The 14472-nt window shown below is 42.5% G+C and overlaps 1 protein-coding gene across 2 annotated transcripts in view; it reads left to right on the top strand.

Moving 5' to 3' along the window:
- The window catches only part of STK38 (serine/threonine kinase 38), a 38724-nt gene extending 25889 nt beyond the window's left edge, over positions 1 to 12835 (top strand). For both annotated transcript variants that reach the window (XM_033101515.1, XM_033101509.1), the window contains exons 8-14: positions 759 to 861; positions 1701 to 1762; positions 7698 to 7815; positions 8885 to 9008; positions 9210 to 9305; positions 10264 to 10358; positions 10822 to 12835. In XM_033101515.1, coding sequence (XP_032957406.1) covers positions 759 to 861; positions 1701 to 1762; positions 7698 to 7815; positions 8885 to 9008; positions 9210 to 9305; positions 10264 to 10358; positions 10822 to 10952 — 729 coding nt within the window. In that variant the 3' untranslated portion in view covers positions 10953 to 12835. The remainder of the gene's footprint in view (positions 1 to 758; positions 862 to 1700; positions 1763 to 7697; positions 7816 to 8884; positions 9009 to 9209; positions 9306 to 10263; positions 10359 to 10821) is intronic.
- Positions 12836 to 14472: the final 1637 nt, after the last annotated feature.

Genomic DNA, 14472 nt, shown 5'->3' with positions numbered 1-14472 from the left:
TTATAAATGAGACACTACAGTTTATGGTGTCTGGCCCGAGGTGTGAGTTTTTCCTGAAGGGAATGATAGAGTCAGAGAGTCGTGATTGGAATGCAAGATGGCAACATTTATCAGTAACTATGTAATTAAGTTTATTCTCTTTGTGTTTGGAATAGTTTACTCCTTGGAATTTATCCAAATGAAATAATTCAAGCTATATGAACCAAGATTTGTTCATTTACTCCTTATTTAACAACCATTCATTAAGACTATCTTCTGTACCAGGCAGGGTGAGGGTTGGGAACACTGGCTCTCAGTCACAGGGTTGCTTGTAATCCAATTACATGCGAGTGAAGAATTGGAATGGAGTGGGCAATTGGAAATGGAGGTATTGGGGGATGGCTGGGTAAACAAGGATGTACTAAGTCATTTGAGGATTATCTGTAAACATTAAAAATGGTAATTTTGAGGACTATATAGAAACCGAAGAATATAATTATCTATAGATGCTCTGGAGGGTTCAACTATGTTTAAAAATTTATATTTGGACAAAAATAAGATAATAAAAATGAGGATACTCTATTAGTATAATAGGATTTGGGTGATCTTTTAAAATTTTATTTGCTATTATATATTTTTCCCTGTAATAAAAGAAAAAAGGGTGGCATACTTTGGCTGTGGCGCTGTAATGGATGCTGCAAGGAGCTGGAGAAGTGAATGTTGTGTTCCACGTCCATGAATATTCATCCATCCATCATCTTGTTTCTTCTTCCCTGTAGGGCCATGTGAAACTTTCTGACTTTGGCCTTTGCACCGGACTGAAGAAAGCACATAGGACAGAATTTTATAGGAATCTGAACCACAGCCTCCCCAGTGATTTCAGTAAGTTTAACGGTGATGTTAATCTTTTTATCCCTTACCTGGGCCTAGAAGAGCTGTTCCCCTGGTAACCAGAATATGCAGGACAGGTGAGGAGATTCTCACTTTGAGTCTTCTGAGAGTTAAACAAATCTTCCCAGGTTTGCCTGTGATTTGTGTACGGTGAGGCAAGATGAGTGCCACCAAAGGTGTTAAAACAGGTGTGGGAAAGAGCTTGCCTTGGAGCTCTCCTGAGAAGGTCCCTGTGGAGGAATTTGGGGGCATAGAGGAAAAAGTCTTGGGAACATTTCCACAGGAGATTTATCCTTGGTGCTTCTTTCTGTCACGGCAGAAAGGAATTTATCTTTATGAGTGTTGCTTTCACTCTAGCACTATCAAACTATTGAGACTATGGAGTAAAATTACAGTTCATCGTAGAGGAGCTTATGTCAAATAATGTATTATAAATTCAGAAGGCTCTGATTATGTAACAGTTATTACTCTTGGAAATTGGACGGTAATTTTGAGAATTTGTGAATATTTTAGGTCCACTTTAGGACCTTTGCTTCTGATGAGACTGAATTTCCTGTAATTTTGAGTAAATTCTCTGAAATTCTGGTTAAGACCTGTCCGTGTCCTCTCTGGCCAGGTGATCCACATGGAAGGGCTGCTTCAGCTCTCGTTGTGTCTTTGAGTAAATGCTCCAGAGCCTCCGATTTGGACTTACAGGCTTGCTGGGAGATGTGTCATCAGAGTTATTGATGAGCAGACCTTAGGGTCTCATGTGTTTTGAATCAGAGTCTAAAAGAGTAGTAAACATTCCTGTCTGAACTTTGATTAGAACTTGTTTTCTCTCCTTTTAGCTTTCCAGAACATGAACTCCAAAAGGAAAGCAGAAACCTGGAAAAGAAATAGACGTCAGCTAGTAAGTCATACCTGTAGCTTCTTATATGCTACAAACCAAGTATGAATGTGTACAAAAAATATGCTCATAAAGTTGCATTTGATAAATGTTTGCAGCATATCCATCCCTTGCTTTTTAAGATGACCTTAATAGAGCACTGTTATTATGTTGGTAGCCCCAAAAGTAATCTTTTGAAGGAGGGCAGATAACATGAGGTTGTTTTGGTTGTGACATTTTCAGTGGATGACCTCACTCTGACCTTTTATATTGGTGACAACCCCTTTCCTTCCTGTCCTACCTTTTCTCTTTATAGTGGTAAAGGGGTGATATTGAAGCTGGAGTCTCTCCTCAAAATGAAACTAAGTACCGATACCTCCCCAGGGCCTTAAGGCAGTGGTCCTCAAACTTTTAAAATTTGATTCACTTCAGCAGATCGAGACTCCTCAATTTACCTGCTCCACCCTTTCCTACTTGGTGTTAAAAATTGGTGAGAAATTTAAGGGAGGTGCTCATTACTTACTTTGTAAGTATTTGAGTGTACAAACATAAAATTATGCCCCACAAGTTTGAAAAACAACATTATTGGATTTACCTTGATAATATGTTGGAAGTTATTTAAATAATCCAAATTCACCAGTGAAATATTGCTGTGTAGCAAACTTTTATTCTGATTCATTGGTTCATATTTGAAGTGCAGTGTACGTGTACATGTCCTAATGTCTAGTTATTGGAAAATTATTGACCAGAGATAATAGAAATGTGTATCACTGCATACTTAGGCTTTGCTAGAAACCCAGAGCAAATGAAATTGGTGAGGGCAAAGCTAGACTAGCAGTTGGTCGGTAGAAAGCAAGCATAGCAGCAGTGGGCAGTGTGAGTAACTCAGAAGGATGCTCATGTACATCTGTTACTTAGAGACGGCGGCATTTCTGCTTGGCAGTGTATACGGTAGTAACTTGGCAGGTTTGCCAGGTACTGCTTTTCAGCCAGGCTTTTTAATAAAATCCTGAAGTAGAGGTCTCTAGTATCTTTCATAGCTCACTTAGATAGTCCCTAGTAAGTAGTGTCAGTCGTATGTGAAAATGGAAGCCAGTAGGATTCTTTAGGAAAGAATCAAAGGAAAAGGCTTGCTTTTTTTTTTTTTTTTTTTTAATTTATTTGACGCCCATCAGTGGGCCTCAGGTCACACTTTGAGTGTTATGATTTTTATGTTAAACATGGGCCCTGGGAGAGGCATTAACTTAAACTAAACACTTTTAGAGATGCAGTAACTGAAATTAATCTTTGATCATCTTTCTCCCACATTAATTTGGGGATGCTGAAGTTTGGTATAGTCACAGCATAGTCTCTTTTCCTTAGGAACTCTGATCCCCTTTAAATGTCTAGATTCTGTATGTGGTTGAAGAGTGTTTACATAGCTTGTTGCGGGTTAGGGAATGTCAGGAGCAGATTTGGTCGTATGCTTCCTTTATGTCTCTCCATAGAACATTAGATCTTAACCTTGGCTGCACATCAGAATCACCTGGGGAACTTGCGAACATACTGATGTCTGGGTCGCACCCCCAGACTCTGATTCAGTTGGTTTGGGGTATATAGTCTGGGTATCTGATTTTTAAAAGGACTCGGGGTGATTCTGTGCGGTGAAGGTTGAGGTCCTCCAAGGAAGACGTTCTTAAACAATAGCTCCTGCATCATTGGGAAACTGATATTTACCTATGTTTTGGAATCTAACAAGAGGTAAGGAATCTTCTGTGATTTTATTTAAAGCAAGCCAAGAGTTAACCTTTGGCCATTGTACTAATATTTATTTGAGGGGTAATTAAGCTTGAAAACCTTAAATTATCCTTATGCTTTATGCTCTTTGACAAGCACCAAAGGGGCCTGTCAGACTTACTAGGAACCATTTATAGATCTGTAAAGAAGGAGATCTCACAGTTTCTGTATTTGGAGTTCAATGTCCTTTAATAGTTAAAAAATTTTTTTTTAAATCTGAATAAGCTGAGGTTCTCACGCTGTGGTTAAGGTTCTTGCCTCTTTATTTTATCTGTAGTAGAAATGGAAACGTATTAAGGTCATCTTCAGATTACCTATTTTGATAACTTGAAAAAAAGCCACATCTCAGTCTTCAAAAGGTCAATTAACTCTGCTTTTGACCTATCATAAGTGATCCCATTCAGCTTGTATCAAGTCGGAAGGGTAATATTAGTTAAAGCTTAACATGAATTTACTGCTCTAGGTTAAGCCCAGCATGTTGCTGCACCCAGCCTGTTACTTTTCAGTCCATTGAAAATCACTGAATAAAGTAGAGGCTTATGGTTCACCCATGGGCAGCTTAAATCATGTTATAATGTTTTAAAATGTGGTCTTGGGTAACCTTAGGCCTCAGTAACTGGTGTAGGAAATAGGTATGTGTCAGCTTTAAGTAAGTAAACCACAGAGGTCAGAGATGAAGTACATCTGGGCATCTGATCTTTGTCAATTTTTTTTTTTTCAGTGTAGAATTTACAGAAGTGATGGAGTAGGAAATGAAATTGCTTTAGTTCCCCTAAAATCCTAAATGAAATCATAAGTTGGAACACATCCTGTGTTTGAAGGGACTATTAACAACCAACAAAGCTCTTCCAGAGTGCAACTCTAACTGGTACTGTAAATACCCAGATAAAAAAAAGAAAAAGCGGGTACAGATTTGAGGTATTAAGAGCTTGGAGTGGGAGGACACGCTGGTGTGGAAAATAGACAAAGGTTTGGGACGGGACAGTCCTTAGCATAGAAATACCTCCCACTCGGTACCAGCAGTGTGGTGAAGTGTGAGCTGAGGCATGGGGCTGTCATCCCCAAGAGAGCACGGCCTTGTGTCACAGCTTTGTGCCTGCTCTTGGCTATATTTTATAACTCCTTCAAGAATTTTTTAACACCTTAGCATCTCAAAGGAATTCTTTAGCTGTGGCAACAGGTCTCTGGTTTTATAATCGAAATCTTTGAACAAATAAGATTTACTTAACATTAGGCTTTGCTGGAATAAATCTAGACTCTAAATTGAAGGGTTTCTGTGGTTTCTTAACCTTTATAATTAGAATGAAAATATTTCTGCTCCTTGGGGAGGGCCCAATCCATGTTTCAGACTTTAAAGCTTTTGTTTTTTAAACTGGCATTTATATTATTTAATATGTGTATTTGAAAGGAAATAATGTACAATTATGTATGGAAAAAGTGGATTTCTGCATGATGGTATTCACAAAATATGTTGTAGATGGAAAGTAAAACTGCAAATTTTGGAAGAAAATGCAGGATAGTAATATCTTTTTGACTTCAGAGTAAAGAAGGATTTCTTAAATATGATACAAGAAGTAAAAATCATAAAGAAAAATTTGATGTATTTTACTATTTTGAAGAAAAAAACCTCCTGTATATTGAAAGACATAAAGGAAAAGACAGTCACATGTTTCAACTACTTTGGAATTATCTTACAGTTCATGTGCTTATCCTACAACCCAGCATTTCTACCCCTAGTCATATGCCCTGGAGAAACTCTTGCACCTGTGAACCAGGAGACTTGTATAAGGATGTTTATTGCATTTTCATAATAGAAAAAAATTGGAAATAAATCAGTGTCCATCAACAGGAAAATGGTTACATTCTGGAATAGAATATTTTACAGCAGTGAAAAAAATTGAACGACAGCTACTTATGACATCATGGATCAATTTTACAAACAAAACATTAAGAGAGAAAAGCAAACAGCAGAAGACTACATGTAGAATGATACCATTTATACAGAGCTCAAAAACAAATGTAAATAAGGTCTCGTTTAGAGAGACACGTGGCAAAATTAAATTTATTTTTAAAAGCAGAGGAATGGTCAAATTGAACATGATGTTAGGAGAGGTAGGAGAATGAGATGGGAAGGAGTACATGCTTTGTTTTAATGACACCGGTCATATTTCGGTTCTTCAGTTGGACCCATGGGTATTCATTTTCATTATTACACTTTATAATTTAATAATTACACATTTTGGTATGCGATAAATATTGCATTATTTGACAAATCATAATAAGGGGTGGCTGGTTAGCTCAGTTGGTTAGAGCGTGGTGCTGATAACACCAAGGTTGCCAGTTTGATCCCCACATAGGCCACTGGGAGCTGCGCCCTCCTTAAAAATAAATAAATAAATAAATGAAAATTTAAAAATAGCCTAATAAAAATGACAAGCCTCAGACTGGGAGAAGATACTTGCAATATGTAAAACTATGAAGGATTCATATTCTGAATTGGGATTAATGTCCTGGATTCATAAAGAACTCCTACAAATCAATAAGAAAAAATATAAGGCAACTGAAACAACGAATGGGCAAAGGATCTGAACAGGAATTCAAAAAAGAATGACCTGAATGGATAATTAACATATGAACATGCACTCAACCTTACTAGAAATAAGGGAAATGCAAATTAAAACGGTGAAATCCCATTTCGTACTCATCAGATTGGTAAAAATTAGAAAGTCTGACAAAGCCAAGTGTTGCTGAGATGTGGGACGTCAGGAGGTTGTGCCCACTGAGGCTGTTTAAATACGGGTAACCACTTTGGAGGACAATTGGAAGATGTCTGAGTAGAAGATGCTCGGAAGGCAAGGCCCAGAGAAGACACTACTTCTCTTACATCCTCTAGAGAACGAGTGCTCAGGAGGTGTTACAAGAATGCTTTTTCAGGTGTTGTTTGTCATAGAGAAACATTGGAAGCAATAGAAGTGTCCATTTACAGGAGAATGATAAAAAACACTGACATTTGTGTAAAGGCATAGTGTATAGCAGTGCACTAGAGCTACATGAATAACTCAGTGATAATTGGAGTACAAAAAGCCAGCCAGCTGTAGCATTGTAGAATAATACAGTACAGTATGAAGCCTTTTATTAAAAGTTGAAATATACAAGAAGTAATATGGCATTTATGTGACTATTCATACAAGCGTAGCACAGTGGCTTAAGGGCAGTTTTAACTTCAGTAGGGAGGGAGGGCGGGAGGGACTCTGGCTTTAAGCACTTCTGTAATTTCATTTCTTCAGTTTCATTTCTTTTAAAAAGACATGATCTGAGACAAATATGGCAGATTATTTAACCTCTCTTTAATACATAGGTAATGGTTACACGTGTGTTATAATGTCTGTGCTTTTTTCTGTATGTTTGCAGTATCTTGTAATAAATATTCTTAAAAGACAACACAGCTGTAATTTTTAATTTGAGAAGTTACATAATACTGAAAGCATGTAGATTCCAGCCTGCCACGTGGTAAAGCCTCCGTGCTGAGTACGCTGGACGGCTTTGGCTGTACTTCTCCTAGTATTGCGGTCCTGGTGTATGAGACCGGATTACTTGCATTTAGAAGACATTCCTCTAAGAACTCTTTATATAAATAATTAAGTTTGGTAAATAAGCATTTATAAACCTTTGACCTATAGGCTGTAATTTTAGCTTTGGTGATAAAACTTCCCTTTATGATTTTCTCAAAGGAAATAATATGGTGGAAAGAGGGATGATTTGGAGCAAGATATTTAATTTCCAAATTGCGCCCTGCCACTTAACTAGTGGCCTTGGGCAAGCCATTTTGGGTGTCAGATTTTTCATCTGCAAAGTTGGGTTCATAGGAATCCTCATTGTTGAGTCAGGATCGAATAGGGTCATAAGTAGATGAGAAGTACAGAGCTTGGCACTTCCTGGGTGCTCAGTAAATTAGGCGACTAGCTGTTACGGCAGCTACCTTTGACCTAGTGAACTCTGGGTTTCGGGGTCTCTCCTCACTGACAAAGCTGTATTGTTCCTTTGGGAAGTGCTCTGGCAAATGGGCCATCTGCTTGCTTAGTTTGTGGGTAGCTGTAGGGGGTCCTCAGAGCCCGTCTCTGGAGCGGACCCCTGGGCACCCTTCTGCCCGCCGGGCCGCCCTGACATGTGGCCCGTGTTTCAGGCTTTCTCCACAGTGGGTACTCCTGACTACATTGCGCCCGAGGTGTTCATGCAGACCGGGTACAACAAGCTCTGTGACTGGTGGTCGCTCGGCGTCATCATGTATGAGATGCTCATCGGTAAGTCGCGTGCGTTCAGGTGGCTTTGTCTGTGCAGCTAGGAAAGATCCCTACACTGGTAATAAACTCGGTTTCAATGTGGGGTGATTTAAGCACTTCCTCCCGTTGTCTTTCAAAGGAGAATTTTCCGGGTAGAAAACTCTTGGCCATGAAATGTATCCCACTGTATTCTCTGGCATCCTGGCATCCTGTGGTTGCTTTGCTGATCATTTACCATGTTTTTCTTCTACTTTTTCATCCTCTCTGGCTAGCAGCTCTTTCAGTCACTGGCATTTATTAAACACCCATTGTATGTGGAGAGCTTTCCTGGGCATTGCCTCCCGCACTCATTACTTCATGTTTGCTGTCCCCTTCCCTTCAGGGCCTTCAAAGCTTGGAACACTCTGACCTCTCCCCCTCTTGTTCAGATGGTATGTCTGTGTATTTAGGGGGTACAGCCGTGTGGGGGCCATGAGGCTGAGAACACTAGGAGAGTAAGCGTATCTGTGGGTACCAAGTGAGTGTGCGGTGACTGGTGTGGCATCTGGCTGCTGGGTGGTCTTTGGGAGCAGGGGGTGGGTACCTGTGGAGGAGGAGGTGACCGGTGTGGGGCGGTGGAGCCATCTTTGTGAGCATTTATCCTCTTGTCTGTAGTTCTCAAAAGAGGGAAGGTGGTCACTTTTCCAACCTGCGCTTTTTTCTTATTCAACTTGTTTGGCTCTTTAGCCATGTGAGGATGTTCTTGAAGGGAGTCATTCCTTAATGATGTTTCATCCTTTCATTTCTTCTTTGGTCACAGTGGCTCCCACATCTGCAGCTCTGCTTGTGTCCTTCTTTCTTTTCCCAGCTCCAGCTCTTAGCGTTCTCCCTAGTGGTGCCAGAAACACAGCTTCACTGTGGGTTTAGGCGTTTGGGGAAACTAAAGTATTGGTTTAGATGCTGTCTGGGATGAGGGAAGATCCTGTCCATTTCATGAAGGGAAGGACATACAAGGTCATTAAAGATACATAGAATCGTATTAAGGAGAATAACCTCAGTCACATTCCAAGTTCTGGGGTGCAAAAGCTCCGAAGTTCCTTTTTTATTGCAGGCTACCCACCTTTCTGTTCTGAGACCCCTCAAGAGACATATAAGAAGGTGATGAACTGGAAAGAAACTTTGACTTTTCCTCCAGAAGTTCCTATCTCTGAGAAAGCCAAGGATCTCATTTTGAGGTATCGGTCAGAGAACACCTCTGCTCCCACCCAGACTTTTTGACATGAGTGAATCCATATTTTTTTAAAGCTTTCATTATTTCCTGAGCCTGCTGCCTGCTTCCTCCCTTTCCTCTCTTTTTTTAAAAAGGGGGAGGTTGCTCCTTTTTTTTTTCCAAAGGGACTACTTGAGGTATGCTGAAAGGCTGCTATCTTTTCCAGATTCTGCTGTGAATGGGAACATAGGATTGGAGCCCCTGGAGTTGAGGAAATCAAAAGTAATTCTTTTTTTGAAGGCGTTGACTGGGAACATATCAGGTATATCCATACAAAAGCTTTCAGGATTGTTTCAGAAAGTCTGTAGTTTGCTTAATACTAATTTGGAAGCACCATTATTGGCAAACCAAGTAAGAGAAGAGAGCTTCTTAGAAACTCGGGGTCCTTTCCTGATTTTAATTCATGGTAAGGATTGGTAGGTGGGGCTTCCTGCTGGCCGGGTGCCATGAGGTAGGTGAAGGCAGCAGTTATGTGCGAGGTGAAGTGAACTTCGGGTTCCGTGGTGAAGGGGGCATCTGAGAGGCGTGTTGCGCTTCTTTGAACCTAGAACCAGCCTGTCTAGTGTTGGAGGCCACCAATGGGACTGTCCCTGCCCAGAGGGTAGGAGCTATCAGTGGAAGGAGGACTGGGTGGGAAGTGGTGCAGAGGGGAGTGGGAAGGAACGTGAAGGTTGTTGGTGAGTTTTTAGTGTTGCCAGCTGCAGTGAGAGCTGGCACAGCCTGCTGGAGGCCCGCCTGTCTTACGCAGCAGTTGTTGGTTGCTAAACGGAAGATGAAGAAGTTATCGTCCATTTCATAATTGTGCTCTGATTTGCTTCCTTTGTGCCGCTTGTTTAGCCACCCTCTTCGTTGGCACGTCTGATAGAAGGGCAGAGCCCTACCGGAGAGGCCTCTCAGAGGTCCGATTCCCTTTGTCGCAGACGTGGCAGGCCGTCAGGGGAGTGCATTAACTTCGGACTTTAATTTCTCCTTATTATTATTGTCGTTCTTCCTTGACTATGAATAATTGTTACTTATATTTTTTCAATGTAATTTATTTTTTTGGATGTAGTCAGTTGGCGTGGTTGGTCAGTGTCATAGCTTTTCACAGAAAACAAACGCTGCCTCCCAGTGGACAGTCTTCCCTTAAAGAAGGGGTCCCTTTGTGGAGAAACACTTGATTCGTTATGATGCACATGATTACTAACCATAGTAATTTTTGGCCTGTCTGTTCTTGGCAGAGAGAGACCTGCTGCAATATCTATTGAAATCAAAAGCATTGATGATACCTCAAACTTCGATGAGTTTCCAGAATCTGATATTCTTAAGCCAACAGGTAATACCACCAACACTACCTCTTGCTGCCTTACAAACACATTATTTCCCCCCAATTTTGGGGTGATGTTTACAAATCAGGGTAGAGAACATGGAGAGGAACTTCAGACATTCGTAAGTATTTCCAGTGTTGCACTGGGGAGCCCGTCAGATGGAAGATGGATACAAACGCCCATGGTTCTGCTCACCTGGGTGGGTGAATCACAAAGACCTGCTCTTTTGTTATTTATTAAATTAAAGGTTAAGTAACCTGAAATGACAGAAATGGGAAAATAAAACTTTGAAAACTATTTGTTAAAAAAATGAGGTTCAAAGAACATACAGGGAACAAATGTAGGAAATTCATACCGAGTGAAAAATCACTTCCCACATAGCAACTGCCGTGCTCTCCAGAATGCCGTCTCCTGTACTGAGTGGCCCGTCGGGCAGAGCACTGAATCACCTCACGTCTGTTTCTTTCCCAGTGGCCGCGAGTAACCACCCTGAGACTGACTATAAGAACAAAGACTGGGTCTTCGTCAACTACACGTACAAGCGCTTTGAGGGCCTGACTGCGCGGGGTGCTATACCTTCCTACATGAAGGCAGCAAAATAGTGTCCTGGACGTGGAGTCTTAATGGAGCAGTGCTCTGTACAACATCATGGTTTTCCTCTCACTCACTGTTTCGAAAGAGCTTCCAGGAAGGTTATGGAACCACCAGCATGGCATGGTAAACTCACCTGACATGTGATAGTAAGTGGATTCTCTTCCATAATGCATCTGAAAAGCTGTAGAACAGCCATTTCTACTACATCAGCCATAAGCAGCTGTCCTGCTTCTTTAGAAGCATCATGAGCCAATTTGATAGATGTTTAAAAAAAACTTGAGTTTTCCTAAGTTCATCAGAATGAAGGGGAAAAAAAAGCCATCTTCCAGCATTACTGAGGTTGTAACATACACTTACCGAGTGTCAGCCAATCTTGCGATTTTGTGACATGCTTTCTGCCAAGCCCACCAAGTATTTCCTAGAAGTTCCACAGTACTAAGGAAATCAAGCAATAATGAAGCCTCAGCAGCCAGCACTCTGGCTGAAGGAAATGACCCACCATCCCGTCCTGTCCCCTGAGGGGTGGCAATGGTCGTTTCTCCCGTACCTCGGCCCCGGGCGAGTGGCTTTTAGAGCCTCCATTCATGGTGCACTTTATGTATGGTACTAGGATAAAGACCGTCAGTCCATCCATTTACATCCTCCCGCCCATCTAAAATACTCATGCTGCTTTTCTGAGTATTGATGGGGGATATCAGCTTGATCCAGGGTTGCTCAGAAGGCCCCAAAGCCACTGAGCATTGCCAAGGCGCCCTGGATAATGTGGAAAACCCTTGCTTTCTCTTCACGGCTGTATCAGAAAATCCCTAAGACGGACATGGCCGTGGACCAGTGATACCCACAAGCGCTGCCAGCAGGAACTCGGTTTGTTCCTGGGAATGCCACAGGGAGAGTCCAGGCCGAGACAGGCAGGAGGCCCGGAGCCCTCCTGGCGAAGGTGCTGCTCCTTCCTGCTCGGTCTCCGGAACCTCCCTGGAAGCGGTGCAGGGACCCACCCAACGGAAGTGCAGAGCCGCCCTGCAGAGCTCTGTCAGGTTCACTCCTGGACCCGCGGTGCAACTGTGTCTCATCTTCTCTTCCAGTATTGCTTCTCCCCCAACTTTAAATACCATTTTGCCTTGGATTCATGATTACAGATCTTCCCTTTGCGATGCCTTCGTGGGGGTGTCCCTCTCCATCCCAAAGGGTCGCCGGCAGCTTGGGCTGACCCGGCTTCGCTGTGGCGTTCTCTCATGAGACACCCTCTGAATTTTCGCACCAAGTGCCTTCTCTCTCACAGCTGCCACCACCATTAGAGGACTTTTGCTGCATCAGAAAAATGTGGAGGCCCCATATTAATGCATTATTACTTTTAAAAGTTTTGATAACTCTTAAAGCATCATTTGCACCTGTGTGGTAACTGCCCGTTGCAGAGCGTTGCGGCCAAGCGACATCTGGGAGACGGCTTTCTGCCAGTCTCCCGGTTGTTAGGATCAGCTTTCAAAGGAAAGTATGTCCTAGCTTAGCCATTCAGAAAAGAAAAATGGAATATCAGATTACAGTAAGTGAAACTGCTTTGGATTTTAATGTCTTAGAGGAAGATAAAAGAATATTAGGGAAGTGTGAATTCTGGATGAAGGTAATGTGTCTGCCCCTTAATCTTTCATTCATGGTCTGTTAGTGAAAAGGAAGTAAATGAGATTCTTTTATGTAACTTTGTAGTTTCTTTGTATTACCAAATAGCTGTGGTGTTGACCCCCCTGTGTTGCGCAAGAGTGTGTGGTAAGCGTGCGTAGCGAGATGTGACGAGTGAGTGGCGGGGAGTGGGAGTGAGTGGCGGGGAGTGGCGGGAGAATTTGTTTTAGGAGAAAATGTCCATGTTTTAACTTTTACATTTCTGAATAAACTGTGTGAAAACGGTAGTGTAGTCTGTGATGTGTAAAGCCAACAATTCATATGTAACGTGGCTTGTAATTCAGAGGCAGAGTGCTGCTGGCTTCTTTTAACCCCTTTGTCTACGAACCATTGGGACACTGCAGCCCCAGCTTAAGTGCTTTTCTGTCTCGGGGAAGCGGGGACCTGCTCTTTCATTCCCTGAGAGGGAGTCTTCTGAGTTGGTGTCCATATACAGAGACTGTCTTCTGTTGGCCCCACACATGTGCTCTGTCCACCTGGCTCAGTGTGACGGCAGTGGGCCCTCCCCTTGCAGTAAGGCCAAGGGGACAAAGTGCTGTCGACTGGTGGCCCTTTTGTACCTGTTTACAGCCCAGCCCCATTTTTATCCCCACCTGGGGTTGACCAGGAATCTCACAAGCTTCCATGATGGGACTTGGCAGCCCCCCATGACCCCCAGAGCAGGATTGTCTCCGGAGGGTGTGTACTTGAGTCCTATTGGGTCCCACTTCTTAGCCCCTTTTCTAGGTTAGGGAAAGAAGCTTCTAAGAGGCAAGAAGGAAGGGCCAAGACCAGGGCAGGAACTGCAGGCAGCGGGGAGCTCAGTGCTGTCAGAATGTGTAGTGTAGTCTTTGCAGGCTCATGGGTCTCAGGAAACATGCTGGGATTGGCTCAGTGTTGGGCCTGTTCACGGATAACTGTTTCTCCTCTCTTAGGGGGAGCCAGAAAAGAACTGTATTGCATGCTAAAATGAAACAATACTGATGTCATTCCGCCCCTCGATTCAGAGTGCATCAGAATTTCCTTCAGTGTCTGTTCCTTTTTTGAATTACTTTCAAAAGTAACATAGAGATGAATTCCTTCGGGATTAATACTCAGGGTCTGAATAGCAGATTGCCAATTTCAAAACTCATCTTTATGGCAGGAGGAATCCTGCCATGACACTTTTCTCTGAATCGTTTCCTACATCACCCCCTTCTTTTTCTCTCCTGGGCCTGTGAGTAACCCAAATGGGGTGTTTAGAACTCAAAATGATTTTCCTTAGGTACACACATTTCTCTGGAATGATCTATCAAAGCCAACACTGACTTAGTAAACAGCCTCTGGGTGCTTTTTGCAGGGTATCTTCAGAGAAAAACATCTCGTTGAAATACTAAACATTTAAGCACGCATAACAGAGTTCAGTACCAGGCACTGGGGGACGCGATAAGGGCCACTGTGGTTCTGAACTGCAGACCAGTTTGTGAACTCCACCCTCCGAGTGGCGTGAGAGGATGCAACTCAGTCGTAAGGTCGGTACTTCAGTGTTGATTTCCCAGTGCTGTTAAGCCAAGCCAGAGTGGTTGGGAAGCTTCCTGATGTTTTTCAGTAGCGATTTGGCAGAGGGGAAAGTGGCTGCCTCGGATTTTGGAGGCTGGTGGGTATGGTCTTGTGCTGAGGTAGAGGCACGGAGCTGTGAGTATTTATGAAGAACACTCTGCAGTCACTCCTGTTACTTCATTTCCCTCTCCCAGTTCCACTCCAGATTGGTTTCTGTCCCTTGTGTGAAATACTACTATTATCCCACACAGAAAACATGCTGGTGTGTTCTATGATTCCTCTGGTCACTGGTGTCCTCTGTAACCACTGGTGTCTCTTTAGCCCTCATGTCACTTG

Source organism: Rhinolophus ferrumequinum, chromosome 3, assembly GCF_004115265.2.
Source record: "Rhinolophus ferrumequinum isolate MPI-CBG mRhiFer1 chromosome 3, mRhiFer1_v1.p, whole genome shotgun sequence".
Classification (NCBI taxonomy): domain Eukaryota; kingdom Metazoa; phylum Chordata; class Mammalia; order Chiroptera; family Rhinolophidae; genus Rhinolophus; species Rhinolophus ferrumequinum.
The sequence above is the reverse complement of the archived record's forward strand: the minus strand, read 5'-3'. Positions and strand labels throughout refer to the sequence as shown.